Source organism: Sphaerodactylus townsendi, linkage group LG15, assembly GCF_021028975.2.
Source record: "Sphaerodactylus townsendi isolate TG3544 linkage group LG15, MPM_Stown_v2.3, whole genome shotgun sequence".
NCBI lineage: Eukaryota > Metazoa > Chordata > Lepidosauria > Squamata > Sphaerodactylidae > Sphaerodactylus > Sphaerodactylus townsendi.
In genome coordinates, this window is record NC_059439.1 from 2,834,761 (window position 1) to 2,848,827 (window position 14,067).

Here is a 14,067-nt window from a genome sequence, read left to right on the forward strand (position 1 = left end):
GGAAAGCAGAGGAAATGAAGTGGAAGCGTCAATATTTCCGGAGTAGACCCATTAGTTATGCAGAGGAATACCCCACCCAAGAGACCAAATATTTGTAAAGCGTTTGCGATTAAAGCGAGAGTCCAGGATGGCGTCAATCTCATTAATGCTTGCTTGTGCATCAATATTAGTCGGTGGGGAGTCTCTCACGGCCCAGGTGCCATTATGAGCATCGGAAATGGGAGCCTCCTTGAGTAAACTGGAATGGAAGACAGGATGGATGTGCCTAAGAGAATTAAAACCGAGAATCCAGTAGGAACAGTGGCATCATTAATTGCGCCTATTAATCTAGAAAGGTCCCTGAGAATCTTTTGCCTAATTTTAGAAATTTATACACGTCTCTGAAGTTTTTAGTGAACAAATACACCCAGGCGCCCACACGCAGAGGGAAGTCAATGCAGTGCTTATCAGCTTGAAGTTTTTAGAAGTCTTTAGCCTAAATTATAAAGGCAGCCTGGACACATTTTCCACCCCTAAATGAGAGAAGAAATCCATTGTTGAGAGCTTTCAGGAGGATCCCAGTACTTCACGCAAAAGTGGATTTATAACAAAGCAGGAAGGAGCGACGAGACACAATTTCAAAGGGGGTTTTTTTTGTACTGCTATGAACCGCATTATTTACTTAAAGCGTACTCTACAAAATGAGAATCAACTCGCACCAATTATGCTTGGTGATAGTTGAGTGTAACAAAATATGAAATGCTGCTCTAGGAGTTCTTAGTACGTTCTCTCAGGCTCACCGTCACTTTAAGCGTGGTAGAGTGCGGCGACCGCCGGGGCGGCCCCCAACAACCCTAGAAAAGCTTTCCAGAGACTTTAGAATGAATTAGGGCAGTGGTCGGAGACCACTATATGAAGAGCCCGGAGTATGGAAGCCCAGTAAACAATAGCTGAATGAACAGGCGTGCTAACTTAGGAGCCGGAGGGGATAGAAACTACAGGGAATAAAATGGGCTTATTTAGAAAATAAGTCCACCACCACCCACAAGGCCGTATTTGCCGCGGCTTTCTGGCGAATCATAATGGAAATCCATGGAGATGACTTCCCAGAAGGCGGGAAGCCACGGGAAGAGGGATTTCAATAACAGTCCATGCGGAGTTTCACAGAACGTTCTTAACTAGCTTCGAGCACGAACAGAGCAACCTTTAATATACGTCTCAATGTCATACATCGCAGCGCCACCAGAACTGACGCCAGACTGAAATGCAGAAGTTTTTAGAAAGCCAAGGAAATGTCCAGCCTGGTGGGCGTCATGGCAGGCTTCTCGAGAACCTGCTTACGGAGGGGGGGAGGCCCGTGCCAACAATCTGCTGGCCTCCAAACGCCATTCTCAAAGCGCCAGGTGAGAGTCACCTTCCAAGTAGGAGGCTCGCGCCAGCCCGTACTCCTCGAGTTCCCGTAGGAAAGGAGAGACCAGGCCGAGGAATGGGGCGGAGGAGGCTGAGCGGATGTCTGAGATAGGGTGACAGCCAGCCCTAATTGGGAGGTGGAGAGAGCAGTGCGTGGAATATCCTCACGATAAAAGGCAACTCCACCCCCCTCCCGGAGTAGGCGCGAGAGCGCATCAGCCAGTTTATTGGTTTTTCCGAGGAAAAATTAGACCGTAAGAAAGAGAAACTTGAAAAGAAATCGGCTTAGCAGAGTTGCTTCATGAGACATCTCAGAATTGAGAGAAGAAGGCTGACCCAGGATTCTTGTGATCCGACCAAACTTGAAAGAAGTGTTTAGCCCCTTCAATGAAATGGCGCCAAGTGGAGAGTGCTACTTTGATAGCCGCAGTCTCTTTACATCCCCTACAGTCCAGTTGAGCTCAGCACGGGAGAATTTCTTGGATAAGCCAAGCACTGGAACCAGCCTGCCATCTTTGTTGCCTATGCAACTAGGCTACCCAAAGCGCGCTATCCAGAGAGCATCCACGTGAACCACAAGTAGGAGAATCCCGGATCAAGATTGCTTCAGGATAGGTTCGGTAGTAAAAGCGGATTTTAAAAGCTGAAGAACAATAGGCATTCTTTGGAGCCAAGGAAAGAGGGCCCCAGGTTTTGGCAGTCAATGGATCTTTACCCTTAGTCACATCTAGAAAGTCTATGAGTGAGAGAGTCAGTTCAGCGAATTAGAGGTATAAAGTCTGATAGAAAGTAGTAAAACCCAGAAAAGATTGGAGCTCATGCCTTTTCGGTTGGTAGGGGCAGGCCACTGGAGGACTGCATCGTCTTAGCTGGGATCCGTCTTGAAGCCCCTCGGTGAGGATCCAGTAGCTTGGAAATAGTCAATAGAGAGGTTTTAATTAGAAACAGCATTTTGAAAGTTTGTAGAGGGAGTTGTTGGGCAAGCGTTTCAGTAGCCTTGCCCTATAGAATAGCGCCTCATGTTCTATCCCATAGTTTTTATGAATAGATTAAAAGCGTCATCCCTAAATACCTAACTACTCCCTTATACCAATAAATCCTTGGAGAACTTCGTTGATAAAGACCTTAAAAGCTCAGAGGCCCCCACTTAACCCGAATGGCATTATTATAAGTATTCAAACTGTCCAAACTTAGAGTATTTAAATGCAGTCAGGTGTTCATGGCCCTCAGCAAAAGGTGTAGCTCTATAGTAAACTTCTCTCTTGAAGTCCAACTTGGTGAAGATGCATCGCCTTGCCCAATGCGTCTAGAAGGTCCTTGATTAGCAACGGCAAAGAGGTATTTAATGGACCAGAAGAGACTGCATTGAGTCCTCGGTAATCGGTGCCAGAGCAGTAAAGAAGCCATCTTTCTTTTTTACAAACAATACAGAAACGGCGTGTGTGTGTTTGGTAGCCCGCTTGATATGAACCAGCGAGGCCGAGGTTCTTGTCTAAAGCCGCGAAGTTCCTTCTCCTCATTAGGACTCATCGCGGTAGATTCTACCTTTTGGGCAGCTTCATGCCTGGCTGTATTCTGATTTTGCAGTCGAGGTGTACCCTCTATGGGAATTGGCAACCTGCTGATGCGCATTCTTGCTCCCTGAAATACTCTGGCCAAATCTTGGTAAGCCGGTGGAATATTACGGTAGAATGTCGGGGAGCAGTTAAATGAGCTTGGCTGTCAGCTGATGATGAAGCCAGAAGGGGTGTCATGGAGAAGGCGAATTTTCCCCCCAATTCGTAGCAATGTTCACGCGCAGGGATGGTCAGTGAATTCTAAGATCCTCGCCTTCGAAATGGGCGAATTTTGGTTCAGCCCTGCTTAACAACAACCATGGCATGCCCAGAACTTCATGGAGTGTTTGGCCACTGGCAGAGAATAAAACTAATTTTTTCCCAATGGTCAGCGGAGGGAGGACGGTTGCGTTTTAGAACTTCAGGCGGGATAGCCTTAGAAATCCCGAGAGGACTGCCGTCCCATTTTGGGTGAAGATAGGTATGGGCTTAGCCAGGGGGGGACTTGAGTTACTGGAGCCAGTTCACTCCGCCACCTGGGAACGCCGCATTAAGCAATGGGGACGCAGCCAGAATCTGGGCTAAGGCTAAAGGCTATAATACGAGTATGCTTAAGCGGGGTTGGCCAGAAGCGGCTTGGACTTGCCTTGATGGGAAGCTGCCTTCACTCACCAGTACGTCTGGAGTGGAACGCATATCCATGGGGGCTGAAGAAAGCGCACTATTTCAGCTGCTTCCCCACCTCTAGGGTACGCCTTCAATAGCACTCGCCTTGAACTGGCAGCCTGTTGAAATTTTGGCCAGGATTTCGCGTGGTGAAAGCTTGGCAGATGGGGTCGCAGCGCCAGCCAGAGCACGTTGGCTTCTGTTTTTTCGGGCGGTTAGGCGGCTAAGATGACCTGGTCCTCCACGAGTAAAGAGCACAATCCCCAGCCGGCGGCAATATTTCGGAGAATTAGATACCGATTAGAAGTGGCTGGAAGCGGCATTGGTAGTACAGCAGTAGTGAGTGATAAATGGTAGGTTTTGAAATTGGGCGGCCCCTGACACGAAAGCGGCGTATTAAGCAAAGACGCCGCCAAGGATCCCAATTGATCAATCAGCAGCAATGAAAAGTCGCGGGGGATCTGGAATTAAAAGCTTACCGTTTCAACGCAACTTGCCCGTGCGTCAGCATCCGAGAAGTATTCGCATTTCATGTCGCATCCAGGCCACTCAGGAGAGTCGAGCAGCCGCCGCCTGCGAAGATTCCGCGGGCAAATTCTGCAAACGAGCGGTTGCCTTGCTGGATAGATTTGATGAGTCGCGGATAAAGCTTCATTTTCAGCACCGGATCTTGGAAGCGAGCCCTTGGAAACTTGGAGGAATCGCGGGCACCCGTAGAGAATATCCTCATCTTACCGCGGAGTTCAAAAGTCCTAAACCATTGAACATTGCCTGCCCATCCAGGACTGAGGCGATGTCCCGTATTTTTAGTAGCTCAGGCGGTATAGAAATCATCATAGTCCTCCATGTGGGCATCGAGTTGCAAGATGAAGTAGGGAAGTTTGGAGGCGGTCCCCATCGAAAAGCGGGCGAACTGAGTATTATTGGAGGCCTGTAGTATCCCCTCTCCACGGCCCTTGAAAGCCCATGCAAAACGTGTAGTTCTTAGCGCGCAGGGGCTGGAATGCGGTGGAGGTGGAGAATTACCAGCGCCCGGTGCAGCTGGCGGCGTTCTAAAGGCGGGGAGCGGTCCTTGGAGAAGGTGGCAGGACCCAGCGAAGCGTCGCCCCTCTGGCGCCGGCTTCAATACCGCAGAGACAGCGGGAGACTCCAACTTAGGTTGTCCTGTTCTGCTGCTGCTTCAGTTCCCTCTCCAAGGCAGCTTCAGCTCTCTCTCCTTCGCTTGAGTCAATGCATCCGGTAGTCTCTTTTGCGGGTTTTCACGCTCTTGCTGCAGCTGTTCTACCGTTCCTCTTCGCCATAGCTGCAGTTCACGCAGGCCCATGCTTCTTGGGCATCTCGCAGTGAAGACCCACTTCCTCATCCCAGCTCTGCTTTTCGATGGGAGAGGGAATAGATCCGGAAGGAGTGCAGGCTCTCTCGGACTCCTCTTCCTCTGACCGCAGGACGTCGGTGCCCACCGGTGGCTCCACGGGACATCTCAGATCCAGCTGCTTTAATCTCCGGGGATCCCCTGGGGGCCGCGGTGGATTCTTGGGAGCATCCCACCAAAATCACGAAAGTCCAGGAATCGTTCAATGGACTCCTGCGATTACGCATGAAAGGTAGTCAGACCGCAAAATCTCCTCCGTGACGGAAGGCTGCACCTGGGGAGTTTGTAATCCACATGGAAAGCGGGCAGATATCCGATCCACAGGCGCTCGATCCATAGACCGGCGCCCCAAAGCGACTCATGTGAAGTCCACATGATAAAAGCCTCCCTCGTCCCTCGTGCCGACGTGCGGTAGAACTCATGTCGATCACGAGGTGGGGAAAAGAAGGATTACCAAAAGCGAGACCCGTTCTCCCGCCGGTTCCTCTCAAATCCATGAAGGGAAAAGCTCGGAGCCCTCTTTGGGGGAGCTACGCGCTTTTAGCTTCCGCAAGAATATTCAACCTCTCCATGTTAAGAGACACCAGAGGTCCACTGCACTAGGAATATAGATGGAACTTAGGATTCCACTGCCACAATGTAAAGGAATTCCATAGGAAGCAGAAATAAAAGGCTTTTTTTGGGTGTAAAGGCCGTTTTATTAAGATTTATCTTTCCGAAAGCTCATTACCTGCGCGGTGCCAGGAATGAGACCTCCCGCCAAAAACACAGGTTATAACTCACTGCATCCCATTCCCCCTCCCGGATTCCCATGGGAACGGAGGCCTCATCTCCCTCGGAGAGATAAGGTCTCCGTCGAAGAAGCTGGCCCGTCGCCCGCGCTGTGGAATGTAGTCAAGGTCGGGCGGCTGGCCCGTACATCAACACCATTGAATCCTTTACAATGTGAAAGCAATGGCCTTCTGCTGCTGCTGCTCCCGAGCACCTGGTCTGCTCAGGCCTTTGCAATCTCAGATCAAGGAGGATCAAGATGGGTAGCCATAGATCGACTTCTCCTCCATAAATCCTCCATAAATCGACTTCTCCATAAACCCTCAAACGACACGAGGCTTCTTTCTATTTTAAAAAACTCATTCCGCCAAAACAAATGATTTCTTTACGTTTATGTGGGAGCTCCTCCATCACTGACTCGACCCAAAATTCTACCTTTATAACAAGCCAAAGAGAATGCAATTGCAAGGCAAACTTGACCTCCGGCCCCTGGGCTTTAAAAAAAAAATGACTGAGGTTGTATGCCTTCTGTGGGAAACAGTGATCTGTGTTCTTCCTTTGTTACATTTCGTAAAGCATCAAAGCTTTCAGTTATTCCCAAAGCATCTCATCTTTTTGTCCAGCTCCAAGTGTGGGTGGTGCTCCATGTCTGCAGAGCTCCAGTGCTGAAGATGTCCCACAAGCCCTGCCCCTTCATCCTGCTTTCTGGGCTTTCAATCTGGGATGGTTTGCCTTTGCCTTCCCCAATCATCTACACCTTACCACCACCCGCCCCACTCAGCTGGGTACTCCTTTTACCAACCTCGGAAGGGTGGAAGGCTGGGGCCACCTTGAGCCGGCTACCTGAAACCGACTTCCATCAGGATTGTACTCAGATTGTGAGCAGACCATTGGTTGTGGGACCGCTGCTTCACCACTCTGTGCCACGGGGCTCCTTCACTAATACTGCAAGCGGGGATTTTAGTGTTAGGGCGGCATCTTTTTAAGTAGGTTTTTTTAAGGTAGTTTCTGGATAAGTTAGGTTTTCAGCGTTAATATTCTTATATGTAGGATTTATGACTGCTCATTTAATGCAGGGGTCTGCAACCTGTGGCTCTCCAGATGTTCATGGACTACAATTCCCATCAGCCCCTGCCAATTGGCCATGCTGGCAGGGGCTGATGGGAATTGTAGTCCACGAACATCTGGAGAGCCACAGGTTGCAGACCCCGGATTGAATGGCATAAATGTATGGTAGTTAGCTGTTCTGAGCCTAACTTTGGTTGGGAAAGAGCGGGCTAGAAATTGAACAAAAATTTAAATACAAATAAACAGAGTAAAGAAATAATAAATGTAGCTGAAGATGGGCAACAGATTAAAAAAAGCACGGCTGCTTGATAGGGAAAGAAGAAAACCTAATTATGTCCACCAAAGCAACAGTGACAGGTCCTATACAGCTACTTTCCCTCCACTTAATTCATTGTAGGGAGCAGCACGGGGGGGCGGGGGGTGCTGTCTCTCAAAATGTCAGTCTAAGCAGGCTGGCAGCAGACTGGTGGCAAAGGTGAGGGTGGATTCCACATGAGGTTATGATGCAATCAGCCACAACAGTCTCTCACCAGGTTGTCCAGCAAACTCCATCTAAAGGCAATTTCTCCTCTTTATATGAATGGGCAGTAGTTAGGAAATGTTCCTGTTCATCCAAGAGACCTCTGGTTTCATAATGCGCATGGAACAAGTCCTAACATTTATTAGCTTCCAATTTCTTGCTGACTGTGGTAAGAGACTGCCGGCTTCCCTCTCAGAATGTATTCAGTTGGCTTCACTTGAGGGATCAGGAATGCCATTCGAACACTCTCTTACCTCTCAGTGAGGACTAAGCTGTGCACAAGTCAGCCCATGCTGGACCCACCCAGAGGTGGGATCCAACCAGTTCTCACCACTTCTCTAGAAGTGGTTACTAATTTTTTCAGAGTGCCAAGAAGGGGTTACTAAAGCAACCTCCCTGCCCAATAGGGACTGGAGGCGCATGTGTGCGGCGGCGCCACTGTTTGAATCCCACCACCATCAGAACCTGTTATTAAATTTTTTGGATCCCACCACTGGACCCACCCAAGTTTAGGGCACGGGTGAGGGACTGTGTAGTTATGGAGCTATGCAATCTTAACATTTAGTGCCTCAAGGGCTTTTACTAAGTTGTTCTCTAGGCAGATGAGACCAAAATAGTTTTCCTCATCCATTGCAACAGAGACAACATATGTTCCTTTCTTTTTGTTCAGTGAAACTAAGGAGTTGGCATGTGCGTGCTTGCAAGTGGACTGTGCCTAAAACAGCATTGCTCGCTCGCTCTGTGTGTGTGTGTGCGTGCATGCGTGCGTGCACATGTCCTTCATTCAAGATTGAGATTCTTGAAATGTCAGCACAGTTTGTAAGCCTGTTTTCTCCCTTAGGCGAATGAATCCATCTCTTTGATTTCTCTCAAGACAAACATAGCAGTGAAAGAACCAGAAAGCTTTGAACTCGGGCCTTTTTGTTTTTTTTGCTTTGTAGTATTTTTTATGCTTAACAATGGATCCAGAATCCTAGCTCTTCAACAGTTTCAACAGGACATCTGTGTTTGGATAACAAAAATATATTGTTCCTTTATCCAGGTGAATATCTGCACACACATAAAGCAATAGGCCCGTTTCATTTTTTATACATGTCTGCTGGTTTACAAGGTACTAAACTGACCTTCAGGAAGGGCTACAGGATGGCAGCCACTGAAGTTTCAAAAGATGTTTACATCAACGTTTTATACATTATCAAAGCATCCTTGGGGGAGAGATGGCGCGCTATGTGCTGGAAGGCCCTCAGTCTAAGCATGTCACAATGCAGTGTACATATGGTTTTTCATCTAAGCAGTAGCACAAGGTTATGTAACTCCACTGACATATTTGAACTGAAATACAAAGTCTCAGTTTGGGTCTGCACAATCTGCACAATCTGCTGTACAGATATGAAATAAAAGGACCCGGACTAGGCTGAGGCTCTGCTGCAACATTTCCAAGGGTCAGAAGACAATGTAAGAGCTCGCTTTCAACGCTTATATGTCATAATGTTTTGTTCAGAGAGCTGGAGGGCCTCTTCCCTGAATGGGATGACCATCATTTAGCATTTGGGGGACTATCAAAAGCCGGTGAAAGTATCCCCAGAAAAGTGTTGATATCTGTTACCCTCATTCCTCCTGCCTCACAGGGAACAAAAGCAAAAAGTTTGCCTGGACCCAATGGAGTATATTTGCTCTCTTTTGCAGTCACTAGATGGTACCATTGACCATGGGCACAAATGTAAGTGAGATGCATGATGGGCAGAGGCGTAACTCTAAGGGAATGGGGGTGTACAGCACACCGGGCGTGCCCCCGTGTGGGTGTGGTGAGGGCGTGGCGGGGGCATTATGGGGCGGGGCCGGAGGACGTATCAGTGCACCAGGAACTTCCCCCCTTGCTATGCCTCTTGATGATGGGACAGAATCTCATAAGTAGTATGGAAAAGCATGTTTTTATTATCTGTCTAGACCAGTGATAGCGAACCATTTTGAGACCGTGCCCAAATTGCAACCCCAAACCCGCGTATTTATCGCAAGTGCCAACACGGCTTTTTCACCTGAATACTGAGGTTTTTAGTTTAGAAAAAACAGTTGCCGTCGAGACGTGCGTTACTCGGGAGTAAGCTTGGTGGTAGTCGGTGGCTTTGCTTTGAAGCAACCGTGCAACTCTTCCAACGGGTGAATCACGACCCTAGGAGGGTTTACTCAGAAGCAAGACCCATTGCCAGCAACCGAGCTTACTCCCAGGTAAAGGATCGCGCTTTAGTTCTTCACATGAAAATCAGTGAGGCTTAACAGCGCTTAACAGGGTTACCTACACTGCTTCCCCAAAACTAGGTCTTAGCTTTAATGCTAATAATCAAGCCCAGCAGCCCAGGCCAGCCTAGATGTGGGTGGGGGGGCACTCTGTTTGCGCGTGCCCACAGAGAGGGCTTTGAGTGCCACCTCTGGCACCCATGCCATAGGTTTGCCACCACTGGTCTAGACACACAATAGAGATGTCTTAATATTAAGGATGGGAAGGAATATATATAGTCTTTATGAGCTACAGCAATTGTTAACATAGAGAACAATTAAGCAGAAAGCTGGATAAAAACCTACTTTGGTTTTCCTCCGTTCTGGGTTGTCTGGACAGCTAAAGAGAAAGGAGGACACAGACTAGCATAAATATACATATAAATATGAAGCACTGAACTGTTTTTGTTTTGGCCAAGTCACCTTTGACTTATAGCAGTGGTGGCGAACCTTTGGCACTCCAGATGTTATGGACTACATTTCCCATCAGCCCTTGCCAGCATAGCCAATTGGCCATGCTGGCAGGGGCTGATGGGAATTGCAGTCCATAGCATCTGGAGTGCCAAAGGTTCGTCACCACGGACTTATAGCAACCCCTGGTGGAATTTTCAAGGCAAGAGATCTTCGGAGGCAGTTTGCCGTTGCCCGCCTCGGCATCAGAACCCTGGCATTCCTGAGAAGCCTCCAGGGTCAATCCTGTTTAGCTGCTGACAAGTTCAAGCTCGTCTGGACTGTTCAGACATTTTAATATCTCGGAGAAAACTCTTGTGAGGCTGGGTATGAAACAAAGGAGGACAAAAATGCTTTGGAAGTCCAAGATAAGTTGAATCTTGTGGCGCCTTTTCAAAATGAACAAGTTTGTTGTGGGGCAATTTTTGATGAGCCACTTCTCCAGATACACAGGCTGGGCTCTGGCTGGCTCCTCAAAGCTTCTGTTCCAGTGCATATGTAAATCTACAAGGTACCACAAGGCACTTTGTGGCAGGGGTCTCCAACCTATGGCCTTTCAGATGTTTATGGACTACAGTTCCCATCAGCCCTTGCCAGCATGGCCAATTGGCAGAGCTGATGCAAACTGTAGTCCATGAATATCTGGAGGGCCACAGGTTGGAGACCCCAGCTTTGCAGTTTAATATTTATTTATTTATTTATTATTTGGATTTGTAGACCACCCCATCCCCAGCATATATACAATGTATAACAAAGGATCACAATAGTGACCACATAAACAATTGCTGCATTTACTAAAATCCATTAAAACAGCGGTCAAAACAATAATAACAGGCGTCCCATAACCCAATTCATTAAAAGCCTCCCCAAAAAGAGGGAACGGCTGGACTCCTCCCTAGGAGGGTAACGGAGATGTAAACAAAGTTAGAATAGTAAAAATAGTGAGTAATAGGTCTTGGGAAGCAGTATTTATGAAAGGGAACTTTCCTATTCTTTTTTCAGGTGTGCATAAGAACTCATGAGATGCTTCATGAAACAGCCACACGGCTGACTAATTCTGCTGAAATGTCCTTCATGCATTTAGCTTTTTGAGTTCCTTGGAGACTGCCGCTCAAAGGTTTCTCTTCTTGTCTTTTCACCGTGTCCTTCCATGTCTACAGCTGCTCCTTGCCTCTCACCACCCAGGAATTGAGGGTCTAAATGCACACTACCAAGTTTTCCAATCCAATTCTGAAATGTACATGTAGCCATCAGCATTTTCCCAGGGCCATTTCAGGTTGTGACTGTCTTAAGCCCATGAGCCACACCCACTGAGGGCCAGATCTGAGTCGGGTCCCTGCATGCCCAGGGAGCAAGGAGCTCCAGAACTAGCTTTGTAGACTGTGACTCACAATTAAGGCTGAAGCCTGTCATACACAAAACAATTTCCAACAAGAATATTGCTGTTTTATAGGATGTCTGCCTCTATAGGAAGTGCACTCTGTGTACCTTGTAACATTTGAGGAGTACACGGCTCTTGCGTTTTTCACAAGCTACGTAAGTTTGCACAAGTTCAAACAAGACATTTATCTTCCTTGAACCAACCCTTAAAAAAACCCGACAACGTCTGAGTTACCATTCAAACTTCCTCAAGATGTCCTCAAATGCTCCGCCTGAGCTAGTTATGGGAAACTTGCATCCAGGTTTCTGGGAACTCCTGTGGCAACTACCAGTGTCTTATAGCGACTGTCAATTAGCCAAGAGGCTAACTGTAATTTTTCATCCCCATTAAAACCTGATTTCAGCCTCTTATCCAGCCAAGGAGGACAATTTATCCCATGATACGGCTGCAGGATCCTGGGTGCAAAAAGAGCTGTGATAAACTTGTGTAAAAAGGGCAAAGCGGAGATGCACTTCTTCAAAGGCAATCAGCAGGCCCAATGGAGCTGAAGTTCAGGGATCTGCAACCTGCGGCTCTCCAGATGTTCATGGACTACAATTCCCATCAGTTGGCCATGCTGGCAGGGGCTGATGGGAATAGTAGTCCATGAACATCTGGAGAGCTGCAGGTTGGAGAAATGAGTCCATATCCAAATTTTACCCGTTTTATGATAGCAAGCGCTAGTGAGTGTGTAACAATTATTGTGCAAACCGTGAATGTGCATGAGGGAGCAATGCCTCTTACCCGATCTCTGGAGGCTTGGTTGTAGTTCAGCCTCATGAGTTCTGCAAACCTTTGCTCATACAGATGAAGCAGCAGCACAAGGTAGAGACCAGAGTTCATCAGCTCACTCTGGGCCTGTAGATATTCAAACAAACAAAGCCGGTGAGTCTTTCTGAGGCCAATGATGTGGGGACACAGAGGGGCTTTCCCCACTGACAGAGTTGAACTGGTTTCTACCTAGGTTCGCCTCAGTGAATCCCCACTGCCACCGAGCTCAACATTGTTTTGTCTCAGTCCCCCCCCCCCCCGCCCCCAAGAACTGCAACATCCATGTCGCAGTTATGAACTACACTTTTCTGCTGGAACAAGGTCGATACCGCTTCGAAGCTTCGAAGTGGGGAAGCATCGAAACGACACCTCATCTGTTCAATCAATCACAAGCCGCTTTTGTGGCATATCCAGAACGGGACAATCGTGGAGGGCAGAAAGTGCATGTAACTGTAAACTGTAAAAAAAACAACACTCCAGTTTCCTGCCGTAACACAAGCACCAACCACGATTGAGGAGCGAAACAGGCACCAAGATGATCCCGCCCACTTAGCTCGGTTCCAGGGGGCCAACTCAGTTGCTGTGGGGACAGCCTGGAATCGCCCTCCACTGAAGGGAACCAAGTCGACCTTAGCTCCCTTCTGTAGTGGGGAAAGCCCCAAAGTGATTTTTTCCCCCAGCCAGGCACTGGAATATGTTTCAGAGAAAAATCACCTTGGGTGACTGGCAGTAGAGAATCAAGCCAGGACTGCTCCCCTTATTCATCTGGCCCTTTCACTCTTAATGCTGCCCTCCCACCCCCACCTACCCATTGGACTGGGTTCAGGTTAAATATGCTAAACTGTTGCTGTCCTGTCCAGTTTGGCTCACACCAGGGGTGGAGCAAGGGGAAACTGCGCTGGGGCGCTTGTGCCCCCCGCGCCCCTGCTGCAGCAGCGCCCGCTCCAGAACGCTCTCAGAATGCCCCCTGCCTCCCCTCCACTTCTCCGCCCGAGGCATCTTGCCCCCCTGCCCATTGGCGCTACGCCACTGGCCCACACACCCCATTGCATGTAGAACAGACTAAAGCACACATGGAGCACATGTGAGCAGATGGTAAAGAAATGCATTTGTTCAAGAAACACACGTGCGTGCAGAGTGGGGGATGTTACAAATTTGAACTGATCAATAGCACAGAAGGGACGCTGTAAGGTCTCGGAACCTCAAGCCAATAAATGGACTCTGAGGTACTGATCAGGAGCGTTTATTGAAGAGGCATCGAAGCGCCAAAGCTGGGCAAAGCCAGTTCTGATGAAGTGGCTTCGTCTTCCAGCAGCGCCCCGACCTCAGACACCTGTTCGACATCGGTATCGAATTCATCTCTCATCATGTAGGAGCCCACCTGCACGAGGAAACAGGAGAGTTTCTCAGGATCCCCACTGAAAGTTGCTTTCAGCTCCTCTTTCCCCCTGTGGTCGTCCTGCCTGGCCCGCAGAAATTTGGGGGGGCTGGTGGGGCTGGTGCTATGGGTTGGGCTGCCAGCGGGGCACCCACGGGGGGTTGGCCAGGGGCCAGGCATGGATCCATCAGTTGTGTTGCAAAAGACGGAGGTTCTGTTTCAGTTCTTCGTGGCTCTTGTCGCAGGAACACCATCTCTCCCACCTGGCCCCTCCCCACATACAGGGGGTCTCACTGCTTGATCACCAGCAACTCTCCCCCTCAACCTCCTCCACACGGTGCTTCAATATAACCCCTAGCCATGAGGCCCAGTGGGAAGGGGTGCGCCCAATTCGCTCCCAGCTGAAAGATCTCGAGGGTATCTCTTCCACTC

General features: G+C 48.7%; 2 protein-coding genes across 4 annotated transcripts in view; one reads left to right on the plus strand and one right to left on the minus strand.

The window, feature by feature from the left end:
* KCNH6 (potassium voltage-gated channel subfamily H member 6) overlaps positions 1-14,067 on the plus strand; it is a 534,004-nt gene that overhangs the window by 525 nt on the left and 519,412 nt on the right. The gene's annotated exons all lie outside the window — the stretch shown is intronic.
* The window catches only part of MARCHF10 (membrane associated ring-CH-type finger 10), a 30,903-nt gene continuing 26,663 nt past the window's right edge, over positions 9,828-14,067 (minus strand). For all 3 annotated transcript variants that reach the window (XM_048516925.1, XM_048516926.1, XM_048516927.1), the window contains 2 exons: positions 12,231-12,344; positions 9,828-9,956 (listed from right to left, as the gene is read on the minus strand). In XM_048516925.1, coding sequence (XP_048372882.1) covers positions 9,879-9,956; positions 12,231-12,344 — 192 coding nt within the window. In that variant the 3' untranslated portion in view covers positions 9,828-9,878. The remainder of the gene's footprint in view (positions 9,957-12,230; positions 12,345-14,067) is intronic.